Here is a 19,537-nt window from a genome sequence, read left to right as displayed (position 1 = left end):
CTATCCTGGGCTCTAGAAGGGTGAATTTATCTACTGCTTGGAATTCTCATTCACAGTTAATGCCTCACCGCACCAACTGGCCTTACATTGAGCCATGACTTCCCACCCAGCCTGAATTAAGCCATGAACTATCATCACATGTGCTTGTGCAGGGTGCGTCCAGGGTTTGGCCAGTTGCTGCCCAGTTTCCTGTCTGTGGCCTTCATAGACCGAGCACTTACTGTGACAATGGTGTAATGATTTGGGAAGGTTTTGGTAGGGTACATAGCTCTCATATACTCTGAATGAATTCCACACGTTTCTGCAACAAAATATAGTGAGAAATTAGAAAGCTGTTTCTTACTCAGAGTTTTGTTGTTTTTCTGTTTGTTTGTTTATTTGTTTTTGTAACTAAAGCTCTGAACATGTAAGCTTCCTAGGAAAATAAGAAACTAAAGAGCACATTGAGGATAGAAGGATGTTGCAATTCTGAACCCTAAACTTCCTCCATTCCCAGGAATTTCAGCTTTAGGAGAAAAGTGAGCTAAATCAAGGTCTACAAAATTTTTCTGTAAAAAGCCAGTTTATACATATATCAGGCTTTGTACAGCCTATGGTCTCTGTTGCAACTGCTCAACTCTGCAGCTGTGGTCCCCAAGCATCCGTAGACTATTCATAAACAAATGAGCATGGCTACATTCCAATAAAACTTTATTTATGGACATTGAAGTTTGAATTTCATAATTACATACAATTTTTACAAGTCACAAAATATTCGCTTTTTTTCCCACCCACTTAAAAATGTAAAACAATTCTTAGTATATACAGCAGACCATACAGAAACAAGCAGAACGGACCAGATTCAGCCTACACACCACAGCTTACCAATCCCTAAGCTAACGGTACTCTAAACTATACCCTGCCAGCTGGATGTGTTTTTGCTACTCACCTGTTTCTATCTTTGGCGATTTCAAAAAGAATTTCTACATAGCATTTGCATCTACCCAATACTTCTTATATCTAACATAACAAAAGTCAGTAGTAGAAAGGGATTTGAGATTTTACTTGTATAACAACATAAGCCCAAGTCTACAGTATTGTTTACAAAATGAGTTAATTTTCCAGCTTTTAAAAAAAAATTCAGATCAATATGAGGGTATAAATGTTTAGGTTACATTATTTTCATTTCTAAAGTAAAGTTCAAGTTATAGTTGACCCCTTCACCCCGGGCTGTGCTGAACACCCTCACATTGTGCACATTAGGTGAGATCCCCCTGATCACCTTCCCTAACTTTCCTGTTTATTATTTCCAGGACAGTTTCCAATATCACTAAAGTATCCTGTAATCTTTTTTTCATAAAGTCTGGCAAAAATTTTGCTTCATTGTTTTGCTGTGTTTAATAACCCTATTTCAGGAGGTCAGAACCACCAGAGCACATTGCTATTTCCTCTGCACCAGAGACGGGACAAGGAATTTTCCATACCTAAATCCTGTTGCTTGTTAATTCTAAAAGAAAGCTTCACTGTTATAGGTTCCATTTAGGCTAAAACAAAAAGTGAAATTTATTGACAGTAACAATCTTTGCAGCTGGACACAATGAGTGTTTTCTCAAATAGGCATGAAATTAATCTCCTTACCAGCCTTCCATCTAGGAATTTCCTTCTTTAGAATACTCTAGGGTCCCTTCGAGACCACTGGTTAGGACTCTCTGATAAGGGTAGGAGGGTGGGAAATGAAGGAAAGAGAGTTAAAAAAAAAAAAAAAACTACATATTCAATAAGCACCTCAAATGATTCTGATATACTTAAGTCTGGGAGGTTAAGAAATAAATAAAGATTAATTTAAACTATATCTTATAAATCAAGTCCTAGATTGACTTGATTTATAAGATATAATTTAAGATTAAATTAACCTTTATTTTTCTTTTTTAGTCAATGTCACCAAAACTTAAATCTTGACTTCAATTAGGGAAAGATATATTTAATATTGTTAAGAAGTCATATGAGAAAAAATAAAATGTGATCTAATCCACCTACATAATTAAAAGGATTTCAGTGGGGAAAAAACTTATACAATGAACAGACATGATAGAGAGTCAGTCTCTGAATTTACTTCTCTGAAACACGAGTAGAAAATTCAAAATTTTAAAGGGTATCAAGGAAATGCAAACTAAGCTAGCAGTATTATAAAAACATGATACCACTCAGTTATGACGCCCTAAATAGGACACATCTGCTGACAATCTACAGTTTCAGACTACCATTTTGTATTACTTGCCTTTGAACCAAAGATATTGCAGAAAAAGCCGAAAGCATGATCTTCAACCATAGTTTCTACCTGACCTTATTAACCTAGATTGTGATCAAACAGTACTTCTGGAAGTACACACAGTAAACCAATAAGAATGGTCATTTTTGCAAAGGAAAAGGAGAAAGATCAAGCACAAGGTCTTCTTTTGTTTTTTAACTAAATACCTTTTAGTGTGGCCTTAAAGTGTTTATTATGTGCACATTTTACTTATAAAACATTCTTTTCTTAAGAAAGTACCAAACAAAAAATACTTTGAAAATACAAATGGAATAAGCCAGTGTCATAAGGCTTACAGTGACTATAAACTATAAGAAGGGACGCAAGACTAAATGGTTGAGTAGGTAGAGCAGCTACAGAGAGTACAGATCAAAACCACGTGGTATTCTTTATGAAATTCTCGTAAGGATGGGCATCATGAAGTATTATTAATTAGGGTATTCCTACAAATTGAAAGCACAGTGTACTGCTCCCCAATAGTCACAGGCTCAAAATCGGGGCCTGTCATTTCATATGTGATTGAATAGAACAACCTCTTAAAAAGATTAGCCGCAAGTTTGGCCTATGTCATTTCCAGCATACTGGGAAATCAAGAATAATAAGCTCTGTGGGTCCCAGTAGTTGCAAGATGACAAGATCTTCCAGTAGTCGCAATTATGCATCCAAACCCTTGGCATAGAGAGAAGAAAAGGCAAAAGCAGGCAGATAGGAGTGATGCCAGAATAGTAAGTGCTGGACTCTTCTTCCCTTCACAGACATCACAATTCAACAGCCAGACACGAATCAGTTCCCTTTGTGAGAAATCCAGAAACTACTATTGAATAACCAGCAATTGAAAACTGACAAATTGAAAATGAGCCACATTGAAATCAGTAGATAAAGTGGAAATATTCTTTTAACATAATCCCCACCCCTACCACAGTACTATATGATCAAGAGGGAATCATCAGCTTTCAGTTTCTCCCTAAGGAGGGAAAGAATTGGATCACACTTCCAACCCCCCAACTTTTCCTTGTACCGTCTAGGGAACTGGCTTCTATCTCCCTTTCTTAGAGAAATAACAGAACTGGCATGCACTAGCAGGGGTCCTCAAACTATGGCCCATGGGCCACACGCGGTGGCGTGATGGTTCCCGTTTTGTTTTTTTACTTCAAAATAAGATATGTGCAGTGTGCATAGGAATTTGTTCATAGTTTGTTTTTTTGTTTTTTTTTTTAACTATAGTCCAGCCCTCCAATGGTCTGAGGGGCAGTGAACTGGCCCCCTGTTTAAAAAGTTTCAGGACACCTGTGTGACTAGTGTCTTGAGAAAGTTTTGAACTGGCTGAAACTCACTGCAGCTCCCCATCTTGGCTCCAGGAAACAGGCAATAAACCCCATTTCCCAGCTTCTCCCTGGAAAGAAAAAGGATTGGACTACATGTCCAGTGTTTTGACTTTTCCCTCAAAGGACTTGCTTCTGTCCTAGCTGTCTTTGAGGATCAACAGGACCTAGCATACTTGAATCTTCTGGGGACCAGTAAGAATGAAGACAGTGGTTCAGTCTAGCATGCTCGTCACCACACCCCCTCCTCCAGCTCAGTACAGAGACATAAGGAAACAAAGGAAAGAACAAAAACATAGATCCCGGCTTATCCCTGGGGAGAGAAAGAGTTGGCCAGAGCAGTTATGATCCAAATTCTTGGGCAACTGCCTGAAAAACTGGTTTCAATTTTGCTTATCCTGGAACATTGATGGGACCTGGCATACTCTAGACATCCGGGGCCCCTAAAAATAAAGAAAGACTAGCATGAGGATTTGTGGGACCTGCAGAATCTCTGGTCAGGTTGACAGGTGAGGGTCCCTCCTATACAAGGCCAGTCCTTGAAGACTGAGAGAAGTGGCTGTTTTGTCCAATGCACAGACACCAACACAGAGAGTAAAGGAAAAATGAAGAAACAGGGAAACATGTTCAAAATGAAGGAACGTAAATAAACACATCTTCAGAAATTTACCCTAATGAAGCAGAGATATATAATTTATCTAATAAAGAATTCAAAGTAACCATCATAAAGATGCTTATTGAGGGCAGGAACAAAGTGAAAATGTCAACAAAAAGACAACATAACAGAAATACCAAACAGAAATGATGGGTCAGAAGAATATAATAACGACACTAAAAAATTCATCAGAGGAGTAAAGCAGCAGAATAGATCAAGCAGAAGAAATGACCAGCAAACTCAAAGACAGTTTGTTCGTAATCATTAAGGCAGAGGTGAAAAGTTTTTTAAAAGCATGAAAAAGGAGTAAGGAAAGATTAAGAGATTTATGGAACACCATCAAGTGGACTAAGATATGAATTATGTGGTATTCAGAAGAAAAAGAGAACGGGTTAGAAAACTTGTTCAAAGAAATAATGGCTGAAAACCCCCAAATCTGAAGAAGAAAATGAGCATCCAGTTCCAGGAAATTCAAAGAATCCCAAAGAAGATGAGCCTAAAGAGATCCACCAAGACACACTATAATCAAAAGCCACAAGTCAAAGACAAATAATTTTAAAGGCAAGAGACAAGTAATTCATACCATATGAAAGAGCCTCTATAAGAGCATCAGCAGTTTTTTTTGTTGTTGTTGTTTTTGTTTTGTTTTGTTTTTTGTTTTTTCCAGCAGAAACCTTCAGGAGGCCAAAGGGAGTGGAAAAAAAGAAAAAAAGAAAACTGCCAAACAAAAATTGTCTACTCAGCAAAACTGTCCTTCAAAAAAGGACAAAAACAAATGGCAGATACTCTCCCAGATGTGCAAAAGCTGAGGACGTTCACCACCACTAGACTCGCCTTGCAAGAAATGCCAAAGGGAAGTCTTCCACTTGAAACAAAGGACACAGCAACGCGTAAGAAATCACCTTAGTATAAAACTCATTGATAAAAGCAAATATACATATAAACAAACACAGAACATGATGGTGGGCAAATTACTTTTAATTCTACCATTAAAAGTTAAAAGATAAAAATATTAAAAATAGTTATAACTGAATCATATGGTAACACAAACACAATATAAATAAAAGTAAATTGTGACATCAACAACATAATCCATGTTCAGGGAAAAAAGTGTTGATTTTTTGTGTGTGCAATTGAAGTTATCAGCTTAAAATAGACTGTTATAATTGCAAGATATTTTATGCAAGAGCCATGGTAATCACCTTAGATTCAAGGACACACATAGGCTGAAAGTAAAGGGATATCCAAAAGAGAGCAGGGGTAGCTTTATTTATATCACACAAAACAGACTTCAACTCAAAAAATCTCAAAAAAGACAAATGTAGACACTGTTTAATGATAAAAGGGTTAATCCACCAGGAAGAGACCGCAATTATATTATACATGTATATACACCCCAAATCAAAGCACCCAAATATATAAAGGAAACATTGATAGATATAAGGGGGGAAATAGACAGTAAGGTAGTAACCGTAGGAGGCATAATACCCCATTGTCAATAATGGGTAGAAGAACCAGACAGAAAATCAACAAAGAAAGAACACCCTTGAACAGCGCTATAGATCAAATGGACCTAACAGACCTATACAGAATATTTAACCCAACATAATATGTGCTTCTCAAGTGCACATAGAACATTTTCCAAGATAGATCACAAATTAGGTCACAGAAAGAGTCTTCCTCCGCCCTTTTTTTTAAATTTCAGATTCTCCTTAAATGTCAGATTTAAAAATACATACATGAAGGTCCAGATGATTGTTACCTTGTTTACGTTGTAGTTGAGCCTTTCAGCCAGAAGGTGTGCTGTAAACCCTTCACTGTGCACCTCAGGTGAGAATTTACCAGTCACCCTCCCCCTTCCGCTTTCTTCTTTACCTCCCATCCTTATCCCTCCACTTGAATGTAATTGTGCTTTTCTCTCTTGTTGGTATGCAGTTGTTTATCTATTGATTTCACGTTAGTATTGAGTACACTGGATACTTGCTTTTCCATTCTTCTGACACTTTAAGAAAAAGGTCTTCACAAGTTTTTTAATAAGGTTGGAATCACGCATGTATCTTCCTTAACTACAATGGAATGAAACTAGAAATTTATATCAGAAGGAAAACTGAAAAATTCACAAATAATGTGAATTAACCAACACACTGGAACAGCCCATGGGGTCCAGTAGAAAACCAAAAGAAAAATCAGAAAATATATTGAGGCAAGACAAATGAAAATAAAAACACAATATGCCAAAATGTATGGGATCCAGCAAAAGCAGTACTAACATGCAAGTTTATAGAAATAAATGCCTACATTAAGAAAGAAGAAAGATTTCAAATAAACAAGCTAACTTTACACACCAAAGAACGGAAAGAACAAACTAAGCCCAGTGTTATCTCTGAAGGAAACGATAAGTAGAACTAAAAGAAGAAATAAATTAAAGAAGAATTAAAGAAGGAATAAAATAAAGAATAGAAAACCAGCAGGAAAAAGTCAATGAAACTAAGAGTTGGCTTTTGAAAGGATAAACAAAATTGACTAATCTTTATCTAGATGAAGTAAAAGAAGTATACAATAACTTGAAAACATCCAATGTACGCTACATGTCAAACAGCTAATTTTTTTGACACTATGAATCCATTCTCACAGCAATCCCATCAAGTAGGAGGTGGTCATTTATTTTATTTTTATTTATTTATTTTCTTTTATTTTGTCTTGTTTTTGAGACAGTCTCACTATATCGCCCTCAGTAGAGTGCTGTGGTGTCACAGCTCACAGCAACCTCAAAGTCTTGGGCTCAAGCAATTCTCTTGCCTCAGCCTCCCAAGTAGCTGGGACTACAGGTGCCTACCAGAACGCCCAGCTATTTTTTGTTGTAGTTGTCATTGTTGTTTGGCAAGCCCGGACTGGGTTTGAACCTGCCAGCCTGGGTGTATGTGGTGGGCACCCTAACCACTGAGCTACGGACTCTGAGCCTTTATTTATTTATTTGGAGACAGAGTCTCACTCTGTTGCCCTGAGTAGAATGCCATGGCATCATCGTACCTCACGGCAACCTCATACTCTGGTGCTTCAGCCTCCCAAATAGTTGGGACTACAGGAATCTGCCAGCTAATTTTTCTATTCTTAGTAGAGAATGAGGTCTTGCTCTTGCTCAGGCTGGTCTCCAACTCCTGAGCTCAGGTAATCCCCCGGCCTCTGTCTCCCAGAGTACTAGGCGTGAGCCACTTCACCAGGCCCATTTATTCTATTGACGAAGAGACTGGGGCAGTAAGAGGTAAAGTGAAGTTGTCCGAGATCTCACACCTAGGTTCCAGGAATTGGAACTAGATCCTGGGCTTTACATTTTCTGGGTATTGGTGGATGCTGGATCTGTGCAGCCTCCCAGGTTCCTTCAGGATCCTGTCCTTGCTGCCTAATCCACCTTGCAAAGAGGTGGAACCCAATTCTAACAAATGGAACTTTCAAAGCACCATACATGAACAGATTTCCATGGGAAAGAGGTGCTGTTCAAATACAACTTTGTTGATTTCAAAATACACAAACAAAAATATGAATGTGCTACCAAAGACAAGCAGGAAGAGGCAGCACATGTGAAAATCCACGCTCTACTGAGAATAGTATCGTGTGGTAAAGTCTTCAGGGTCTTGAGAGGACCTGGGCTAAGACAAACTTCTGACTTTAACAGTCAGGAAGAAAGCTGTGTTGCCCAGAGATTGACTTTACTGTTTGCATGCCACCAGCTGTGGAAGACTTACTCAGTTTATTGATATTTGGCATTAAAGTACCCCATGTATGTAAATATTCAGCTCTAAATCCATCCATTGAAAACAGGATAAGTGGTGGTAGGTCAAACCTGAAAATGAGAAACAAAATATTTATTCATTATGCTGATTGTTAAAAATAGATATACTTTTTTTGTACTACTTATGATTCTCTAAGTTAGAAAATACAGTAAGAACATAGTTCTGGCCGGTCCCATATGCCGGAGGTGGCGGGTTCAAACCCAGCCCCGGCCAAAAAAAAAAAAAAAAAGAACATAGTTCTGGGTCAAGTAAGGATTACTAAATTCTACCATCTTTCGGATATAAGTATGATATGAAATTTAGAAACTCTATGGATTATGATGCTTTATTATTCTAAATTTCTGTATTTTTAATTCTTTATTGTAATATCTCAGAATGTTAATATAGACCTCAAAACCATTAGTCTCTTTTAAGACCAGTATTAATATTAAAGTGATGGAAGGTAACTTTTAGGCTATACCCAGAGACTGACATTCCTTAATTTACTATTTTTTTCACTTTTAAAATTTGACTTGTATTATACACACACTCGTTTTCCAGGTGGGCAGTTTGATCAATTTTTCCTAGCTGCACTCTGTGGTGTAATCATCATCCAGACCAAGGAACAGCATATTACCAGTACCCTTGTACTTCCTCCCAGTTACTAAACTCAAGTCATACCCCACCATGATTATTAGCATCTTGACTTCTAGCAGCACACATTAGTTCTGCCTGTTTTCATATTTACATTTATATGCAAATAGAAACATACAATACGTATTTTGTTGGTTCTGGCTTCTTTCCATTGACATTATGTTTGAGATTCCTCTATACTGTGGCAAGTAATTACAGATCACTCATTCTCATAGTTGTCTTCCATTGCAATGAATGAATAAATTACAACTTATTCTACTGTTAATGGGCTCCTGGGTACTTTCCAATACGGAGCTATTATGAATAGCAGCTACTGGCCTATACAGTTGCTCATGCTTGTAATCTAGTACTCTGGGCGGCTGAGGAGGGAGGAGTTCAGGAGTTCAAGACCCCTAGTAAAATTAGCTGGGTGTGGTATGAGCCTGTATTCCCAGCTACTTGGGAGCCTGAGGCAGGAGGAGTCCTTGAACCCAAGAGTTTGAGACTGCTGTGAATGAGGCTGACTCTATGGCACTCTGGCTTGGGCAACAGAGCGAAACTCTGCCTCATAGCAAAACAAAACGAACAAAAAAAGATTATGAGCATTTCAATGTGCGTGAACACACATAATTTTTTACATTATACTTTAATTTAAAAATAAAAGTGGAAGGCCGGGCATGGCTCACGCCTGTAATCCTAGCACTCTGGGAGACCAGGGTGGGTGGACTGCCCTGAGCTCACAGGTTCTAGACCAGCCTAAACCAGAGCAAGACCCTCTCTCTAAAAATAGCCAGGCATTGTGGCAGGTGCCTGTATTCCCAGCTACTTGGGGGGCTGAGGCAAGAGAATTGCTTAAGCCCAAGAGTTTAAGGTTGCTGTGATGCCACAGCACTCTACTGAGGGCAACCAAGTGAGACTCTGTCTCAAAAAAAAAATTAAAAATAAAAATAAAAGTGGAAAGTGATGGATACATATAATTAAGCACCAGACTTTAAGCGAATGATTGTCCAGAAACTACATCTTATGCCTGGGTAGAGTTAGCAGTATGTGAAAATAAATCCAACATGATCATAATCACAGTGTTTGTGGACTACAATATTATATACTGATTTGTGATTTTTCACACAATCCCAATAGTTCTTATTACTCTATAAGAGTTCACAAAGTAGAAAAATAAGTAGGTATTTTGATTTATCCCTTTGCCTTCCACTTCCTAGCAAAATATGACATTCCCAGATAAAAGAATTTTTTGGGCTTGGTGCCCGTAGCACAGTGGTTACAGCGCCAACCACATACACCGAGGCTGATGGGTTCAAACCCAGCCCGAGCCTGCTAAACAACAGAGACAAATGCAACAAAAAATAGCCAGGTGTCCCAGCTACTTGGGAGGCTGAGGCAAAAGAATCACTTAAGCCCAAGAGTTTGAGGTTGTTCTGAGCTGTGATGTCACGGCTCTCTACCCAGGGCGAAAGCTTGAGACTCTGTCTCAAAACAATAAAAATAATAACAATTTTTTGTACTTCCTGTAACATATACAAATTATAAACATCTATGTACTATTATGTCTATACACCTAGTACTTATTTCTGTATTAGCTGAAACAATAAATTTAAAATGCAAAGACTGTCAAAAAAGTAAAATAAAGTAAAATAAAAATCGAAAATTGGGACTGTTTCAACTGCAATGTGCAGAAAATTCATCAAGAAATCAAAGTGGCCTAGGGCGATTTGTGATAGAAAATATCTCTTTTTTCATAGAGTCATTAGCATAATTATGCTTTAAAAATTTATATTCATAAATACGCCATCAAGATAACCTTGCAGCTTAAAAATAGGTCATCCATGTACAGGATGAAGGGTGTGATCCAAAGATCTGGGACACCTATTCCTCAATGCATAGGGCCCCCATGCCTGTCTAAGCCAGCTACGTAGACCTCCGGAGTACATTCTACACTCTGCTGTGATGAACATTCTTGTGGCTAAAACACCCTGGATACATTTCTGAAGATCAGATTTTCTGGTCTAAGGATCAACTTTCAAAGGAGACTAAAATATTTTGTCATGCCTCTTTCCTGACCGTCCATATCAATTGTATAGTGTTTCCATAATCAAGACAGATGTCTGGTTCTTTAGAAGAACAGTGATGTATGGATTACTTCATGGAATGAAATTGTATCATCTTTTCATTTTTCTTTCTCTAATCACTAACAAGCTTGAACTTTGCATCAACATTATTTCTACCGCCTGTGATGTAGCTTGGATGAGTTTGCTATATGCCAAGCATTGTCATCTCATATTTATTATCTCATGTTATCATTAGCAAAAGTATCTAACAACCAGGTTAGATGTCACCTGCAGCTTTCATCTGAGACAAGTAGAGAGGATGAGGTAACTTATTCAAGGTGTTCTGCTGCCAAGATAGGCAGAGCTAGGCTATTGGCCCACATCTGTCTGATTGAAGAGTCCACACTTCTTACTATACGATGATGACAAGCAAAATCGTAAAACAGTGATACTACCTTAAATGTCAAGCAGGAGAGTTTCATGTAATATAATGCCTCCAGCCACTAAAATTGTTACCAGCTAATAATATTAATAGCAGGCAGTATCATTGTTACACATGTCATACAGGGCAAGAGTGCAGGGGCAGACATAACTCCAGTGGAATAAATGGAATGAGTGGATGGCAAATGATGGTTCATGTTCTCTTTACTTCCACCACCATCTCTTCCTCAGCAGCTTCCTTTTTGGTCTGTCTTGTTTCAAGGTCACCAAAGCAGTCCTGTCATTTCTCAATTACTCTGCTCTAAATCTCAGATCCTCAGGTGGACAAGTGATTTGCCAGGCTGGGATAGACCATGCCAACTAATCACTGAGGCTCAGACCTCTAGACTTGCAGAAGTTCTTTACAAGAACCTAAGTGAAAAACTTCCTTCTCACCTAATGTCTGTCTCCTCCCAATTATCAACCCAAGGGATGGTCCTGGGGCCACAAACACTTCACCCTGTATTCTACCCCTTCACCCTTCTTCTGGTTAATTGCACAAGCTCACACTAGGACTTGAGGGTGCATCAGACCACAGAGACTCTGGAGACTTCCTGCCTGTGTTTGCTTCCTCCCTCCAGCAATCACTAGCTGTGTAACCTTGGGTAGATTACTTCACAGCTTTGAGCCTCCATTTCATCATTTGCAAAATGGGAATGGAGATAATAGGGCTACAGCTCAAAGGGTTTTATAGGGAATAATATACAAGATGACTATTGTGTAAAGTACACACCGGTACATAATAAGAACTGTATAAACATTAGCTGTTATCATCATGCTTTTGTCAGCAATAAATTGACAGTGTAATTTGGACCGTGAGAAAAGGCCATCTCAGTATAGGCTATTTGGTCCTGGGCACACCTTAATGGTTCAAGCATCAGGTTCATCTAATAAAATAAACCATTGAAGGGAAAATTCCATTATAAGCTAAAAGCCTATGTGCTCTGTGCCCAAGTGGCCTGAGAAAAGTAGTTTAGATTTCTCACTGCCCTAGGTTTCGTTGTAGGCCTGGCGACCTCACTGCCCTAGGTTTCATTGTAGGCCTGGTGACCTTGGAATGTGGCTGTTAAGCCCGGGGGCATTGAAGCCAAAACTCCACTCCCGGAGATACCGCCCAGAGGCTGATGGATGCAAATCATGTAATCAATACGCTGCATGGCCTCCGGACCATGGTAAGTTTCTGCCCCTCAGGTTTGTGTGGGTTTCTAGAGATTTTAAGGAACAATCTACTCTTTCTTTATTGTGGTCTTGTGGCTTATGGGCTCACGAGCAAGCAGCTAACATATGACTTATGTGATAGTTGTTTTGGGTTAGAAAAATGTATATTAGTTAATCAGTAGGCACCAAGAAAAAGTTAATTGGATTTTACTGTATGTTTTGTAAAGCTATTGTGTGATTATAGATCAACAGTGTGTACGTGACTGGCTGGCTATTTAAGCTGGCTAGAAATAAAGACTATCACTACTTGCCATCATGGACTCGTAGCCATTTCTTGCTTTCATACCATTTCAGGAGCGGGCTTTACACCACAATCCCTCGCACAACATTCCACTACAAAAATATTTACAATTTTCAAGTACCTATTGCAGTAGAACCTCCATAGCTGACCACCTAACTGCATTGACCACCTCCTTAAATATAGGCTGACACGCACCACATGCATCAGTATAGCTGGCCTTGTTCCTTATGTTGACCACCTCTATATGTTGACCAGTTTCTTAAGTCCTTTGGGTGGTCAGCTTACAGAAGTTCTAATGTATATACCATGTACTAAAAATGAAAGTAACCTACTGTTTTATAACTTACCACGCATTTTTCCTATCATTAGATCATGTCATTCTCCCCTGAAATCTTCTGAACCTGGAATCATTATTTTTTTCTTCCAATTTCATAGATAAAGCTCAGAGAAGCAACTAGTGCAAAGTTCCACAGGCAAACTCAGGATTCAAACTCCAGCCTTCTTTTTATTCTATATCCTTGGCTCTTCAACCCAGAAGCGACTGAAGAGGGCAGCTGGGTCTGAGCTACAAGCCAAAGTAGCTTGGTACAAATCTAGACACATCCTCATATACATATTTTCAAATGAGATTATGCTATTTAAAAATGTTTCCATCAATTTCTCCTAAAACTATGAAGCCTGGCCGACTCTGTTTTGTACCAGCTGACTCCATCTTGTACATGATTTCAAACTTTGCAGCCCCCATTGCCCCTTCCCTCACAAATTGTTACAGGCCCCTGAGCACGTACCCCCTGCGGGAACAGAAAGATAAAATTTTAAATTGCAAAACCTTGAAAACTCCCAGTCTGGATGCAACACCTGCTTTACTTAAAGGCTCCTTGTGCTCACTTACCAGTCTGGATGCAACACCTGCTTTACTTAAAGGCTCCCTGTAGACTCTAATCTTGTGAGTCTTGCTTCTGTGACTACTTGGCTTTTAGAAAGACCCCTCCCACGCCCCACCCAAAGCACAAGTTAAAAACCCTGCTACTCTGCTTCTCTTGGGAGAGAGATTTTTGGGGGTATGACACTCTCTGTGCCAGCTAATAAAGGACCTTAAAACTCAATTGGACTCAATGCGCTGGTGTAATTCTCTTTAATTCCACTCCTGTTTGGGAACAAGGAAACCAGGTATTCCTTTCTCTTTTGTTTTCCTCACCTTCATCCCCCCACTGCTTGGCCCAGAAAAGTGTGAAGGGCAGAGTCAGGAAGGGGAGTTTATGTTGGCTCTGAGGGTACGTGGGGCACGTTTCTAGGCCTAGGCAAAGTCAAGGGACTACACCATGAAGGTGTCGAAGAGATACATGGAAGGATTAAGGTGGATGGCCAGGAGATGCCCGCCTCACCTCACAGGCGTGTCACCTGTGTCCCCCTGACAAAGACCTCCTCTTTCACCCTTCACGGCCCTCCTTCCATCAACAAACTTCTTCCCTTTCCCTCAGTAAGAATAAATTTGACGCACCAGGATGTTAGTAGAAAAGGGTTCTGGCAGGAGTAATTTCCATTTAAATTCTAGTCCTTACCTTTGGGCATTGGGAGTGTTAGTTAATACTCCAACCATGTTTTTAAGTCATTGTTGTAAGCCCTGACTGTAATAAATGAATACAAATGTGCTTTGTAAAAAGTAAAACAAACAGAACTCCATTAGGACTTTGAAGCCACAGAAATCCGATCTTTTGTTACTAGTCCGTTTTGTGATATAAACACAGAATGTGTCCCAAAAAAATGTATACACATTTCAAGAAAGGAAAAACCTGTATATCACACTTCCTGGGTGAAGGGCACAACTACAATCCAGACTTTAAAATTACAATATAAATTATGTAACTTAGTCCTATGTACCCCAATATTAACCTAAAATTTTAAAAAAGAAATACTGTATGAAAATCGTAACACTCACTATATACTGACAGTTGTTATCTTATATATTGTATCTTGTATGTCTTGCAGAAGTAAACATGACTTGCGTATTACAGTTTTATTAAACTTTTTTCCGTTCTTAAACTGTGTATACATTTTGGGGGTTCTTTTGGCATTCACTGTAGCATGAAGGAAACCCCCACCTCCAACTACATTTCCATGGGCCCCTTTAAAGGATAAAAATCTCCATGTCATTTTTTTCTCACCCTTTTGGACACTGAGACTCCTGCGCTGCATCGCAGCTTTCTTCTACCCATGGAGTTTCTCCTGAAAAGCATAAGAAGGAAATCTTTACCCTGCTGCACCAGGGACAAGAAAAGAGAAGCTAATGTTCAGAATGGTTATGGTCTTCCTGAACTGCCTAATTCACGCTGCTCTGATGACTAGATTCTTCCAGAATACATAAGTGCCATTTCACTTGTAGGCAAGACAAGATCCCCGAGTGATTTACAGTGACTACGCTGAGTACCAGGAAAACAACTAAGGAAGTGCCTAGGCTAAAAAGAGAAATTTCTTCTTGTTGTTCTTAATAATTTTTTTTTCCTGAAGAACAATATTTTCCCAACTGCTAGAATAAATGGGTTTAATATAGATATATAATCTAAAGATGAGAAAACAGAAAACAAACAAAAAAGAAATAGCCAATGAGAATAACTGATATGAAATGGGAAAAATTTAACAAATGTTTAAAATTATAACAAAAAGAATTCTTGCTTCATGGATGTCTCTCTTTATAGAATACTCCAGCTAATAACACAGAAATGACAGAATATGAATGTCACCATTTGCAACCTCTAATGGATCTAGGCAATGATTATCAATGGCTAACGTCCCCCCAAAAGACACCATCACACATGATATGCCTCTTGACAAAAGTAACACTCTCACCCACAAAGTATACTTGCAAAAAATAAATAACTAAATTACATCTAAATCTGAACAGTCCTCTAGCTCTGAGCACTAATTTTGCAGGAAATATAAAGGATGACAAAATTCTTAAATCACAAAGGATGCATCATTAGCACAACCCAGACTGGAAAACTCTGCAGGACAAATAATCCCTTTTCTCCAAAAAAAAAAAAAAAAAAACTGCAAAGAGGGTAATCCCAGCACTCTGGGAGGCTGAGGCAGGTGGATTGCTTGAGCTCACCAGTTCTAGAGCAAAAAGTGAGACCCCGTTTCTACTAAAAATAGAAAAAATGAGGCAAGAGGATCATGTGAGCCCAAGTTGGAGGATGCTGTGAGCTAAGACGCCACGGCACTCTATCCAGGGTGACAGCTTGAGTTTCTGCCTCAAAAAAAATAAAATAAAATAAAAATTGCGAAGAGGAAAAAGAGGAAGAAAGAATGTACTTTTAAATGACTTAAAATATATCAATCAGTTGCAATATATGGAATTTATTGGGATCTTGCTTCAATCTTTAAAAAAAATTGTAAGACAAAGAAAACATAAATGCTGGTTGGATATTTGATGATTAAATAATTATTGATGATATTTTTAGATGTATGAATGGTATTATAATTTTGTTAAATCCTTATCTTTTTTAGATGAATGCTGAAGTATAGTAGAAACTCTGTAAGTTGACCACCCAAGGGACTTAACAAACTGGTCAACATAAGGAACTAGGCCTACTGTACTGATATGAGCATGTGGTGCACGTCCAGTCTGGGAAAACTGGGTCAAGGTAAGGAGGTGGTCAATGTAGGAGGTGGTCAACTATGGAGGGTCTGCTGTATTTACTGATAAATGACAGTAACTCTTGAATTTGCTTTGAAACAATGCAATTTGAGACAAATTTGGGAAGAGAGATTAGGGGAAATGATGAATATATTCTGTTAAGGAAAAAACCCCTCTAAACCATGGAAATAGGCAAAATAAGGACTGATCTCTAGACTTTATTTCTGTGGCATGCTGGGAATTATCCAAAAAGTTCACTTATGAATTAGGTAATTACCAAAGGGTATATATTTTTATCTAGCTCACTCTTTATTATTTATTTTACAACTCAGTAAAGGTAGTAATTAACTAGTAGACAATAAGTAGCAATTTGTCAGATAGCAAATAAATTGCCCTATAGAAAAATAAAATAATTTCTGTTCCACCAAAAGTTCTAGTGTACATGATTTCATTCCAGCATTCTTTTGGTTTCATATATACTTAATCTTTTATTAAAACCATGTTTACATTCTAGTTGATTATTTTATGAATGAATGAATAAATTTTTGACATGTTTTACTTTACATTCAAAATTATACTTTGTCAATATAAGACAAACTTGGTCATGAATTAATAACTGCTGGAGAAAGGTGATGAACTTACAGAGAAAACATCAAATTATTCTATTTCTGTATATGGTAGGAATTTATCACAAAATTTTTCTAAACTAAAAATTCAGAATTTATCACAAAATTTTTCTAAACTAAAAATTTTCTAAACTAAAATATAAGTGTAACTATTACTTTTCAGCCTTTTGGGTAAAATCAAGTGTAAAATATAAAAGTAATTAGCCAATTTCTTGCATAAAAATAAGTCAAATTCTCTCAAACTTCTCTCCAAAAATGCAATTTTGACAAAATTAGTTTAACGTTTTAAAATTTAAAGTGTTGAATCCTCAGAGGGAGAAAACATTTCTATTTATTTAAAAAATAAACTGAAATGATTGAATTCACTGCATCAGAATAAGCAATTAATGGTAATGATAAACTTCAACACTGCTTATAATGATTACTTTTGTTTCTGTTAAATTCAAGTACTACTTGTTTCTGTTAAATTCAAGCAACAAATACAGTAGAAACATTTACCACATGACCCACAAACCAGTTTTGAGATTGTCAGGACCAAGGGAAAGCTTCCCTTTTGCCCTTGGAAAGTTTACTAAAAAATTAACTCAAAAATGCTGATTAATTGGAGAAAAGGCATACAGATTAATTTGATTATAGTTTTATGCAACGTGGCAGCCTTTGGAATAAAGATCCAATCACCCACCAGAGTACAGAAGCATATGTGTTACCTCATATAACATCTCAAGGTTACAGAAGAATGGATGGAGACTTGGATCCTGGCAAAACAGGTTAAAGGAGGGAAGAGAAGAAGAATTCTGTTGAGGGGCAATAAATGATTACTAGGGAGTGGCCAGTGGCCAGGTGAGGTAACTCGTGCCTGTAATCCCAGCACTCTGGGAGGCTGAGACGGGAGGAGCCCTTGAGGCCAGGAGTCTGAGACCTGCCTGGATGAGAGTGAGACCCCGGTCTCCATAAAAAATAAAGTGGCTGGACATCATGGCAGGCACCTGTAGTCCCAGCTACTCGGGAGGGTGACCACTTAAACTCAAGAGTTTGAGGTTGCTGAGGTAGGCTGATGCCCCAGCAATAGAGTGAGACTCTGTCTCAAAAAACAAAATAAACCAAAAAAGATTGTTTTTAACAAGAACAACATTGGCTTAACATGCTAATACTTGAACTAGACAACCTCTTTTACCATGTTAGGATTGGCCATTCATAGTCTCAAACCGTAAGTATGTGTGGCATGATCGCTGGATTGAAAAAGACCTTGCCTTATAGATGAATAAGGGACTTGAAGCTCACTCTTCTTTTCTATATTTATGTTGCGAGCTTTCTTACTCTATACTGCATAAACCACATTTGTTCACACAGTAAACACATTTGATCTTTCTATGTGGAATAACTAATGAGTCTCTGACTTGGTTTAATTTTTATAGCGTACGATAGCTCTGGGAAATTTATAAAGTTCTGTTGAACTGCAGAGGCAAATGAGTCAACATCCTTCTGCTTACCTTGACAAACACTCTTATAGTCAGCACAGCAGTCTTTCCTCTGCAAACAGTCATCTGAACAAGAGCAAAGGCTGGACTCTAATCTGGTCTCCCCACAACGAAATGTATTGCATGTCCATATTTGAGCTATAAAATAACACCGTTCAGTTATCTGCATTTAGCTTATAAGTATGCAATACAAAAGATATTAATTTCATACATTTCTTTCTATATTATTATAATAGTCAAATTCGCGGTTTATTTGTATTAACAAATGAAATTATATAATACTGAATGAGAGGTAATCTACCACCTTTCTACATTGGCAAGGATGGCAAAGAGGAATGTGGCTTTAGAATGTGAATTTGGTCTACCTAGCAGGTGCACTGTGAGTTTGTAGAAGTTGGTCTAAACATTGGTCCTTCCCCACCCAAAGGCAGGAGCTCCCCATGGTGAAAAATTACTAGCTCTGACTGATGGTTACTACCTTTGCCCAGCTTTGTCTAAAGACAGCAAGGGAGAGACAGTGCCAACAGAAGTGTTAAGAGCCCAGCCACATCTGTGAGAATAGGGGCAGTCAAGGGCCCGCCCAGTGGACAGGGACAGAGTGGCAGAGCAGCTCCCACCCTGCCTCTGGGTTGAATTGTGCCCCGGAAAAAGACATTGAAGCCCTAATCCCCATCATCTGCGAAGGTGACCTCATTTAGAAATAGTCACACCCACATTCCTTGCAGACGGTCAAGTAAAATGAGGTCATTGGGGTGAGGCCCAATCCAGTCTGACTGGAGTTCTTAGAAAGAGGGAGATTGGGGTACAGACAGACATGGGAGGAAGACACAGGTCGTGTGAAGGTGGAGGCAGAGTTTGGGTTTAGGCCGCCACAAGACAGTTTTCCAGCAATCCCCCAAGAGCCAGTAGGAGAGAGATGTGGAATGGACTCTACCTCGTAGGTGTCAGAAGAACCCAACCCCGCTAACCTGGGAAAGCCTGGCACAGCGGCTCACACCAGGAATCCTACCATTCTGGGAGCCCAAGGCAGGAGGATCCTTCAAGCTCGGGAGTTTGAAACCTGCCTGAGCAAAGCAAGACCGTGTTGCTTGAAACCCAGAATCTGGGGTTGCTATGAGCTAGGCTAA

At 38.6% G+C, this 19,537-nt stretch overlaps 1 protein-coding gene across 3 annotated transcripts in view; it reads right to left on the bottom strand.

Annotated features, from left to right (window-relative positions):
* Positions 1 to 19,537, bottom strand: part of ENPP3 (ectonucleotide pyrophosphatase/phosphodiesterase 3) — a 90,233-nt gene that overhangs the window by 58,586 nt on the left and 12,110 nt on the right. For all 3 annotated transcript variants that reach the window (XM_053592066.1, XM_053592067.1, XM_053592068.1), the window contains exons 4-7: positions 18,423 to 18,548; positions 14,835 to 14,895; positions 8,008 to 8,105; positions 222 to 301 (exon numbers count right to left, since the gene is read on the bottom strand). In XM_053592066.1, coding sequence (XP_053448041.1) covers positions 222 to 301; positions 8,008 to 8,105; positions 14,835 to 14,895; positions 18,423 to 18,548 — 365 coding nt within the window. The remainder of the gene's footprint in view (positions 1 to 221; positions 302 to 8,007; positions 8,106 to 14,834; positions 14,896 to 18,422; positions 18,549 to 19,537) is intronic.

This window comes from Nycticebus coucang, chromosome 5 (genome assembly GCF_027406575.1).
Source record: "Nycticebus coucang isolate mNycCou1 chromosome 5, mNycCou1.pri, whole genome shotgun sequence".
NCBI lineage: Eukaryota > Metazoa > Chordata > Mammalia > Primates > Lorisidae > Nycticebus > Nycticebus coucang.
Note: the sequence above shows the minus strand (reverse complement) of the source record. Positions and strands in the feature narration are given on the sequence as shown.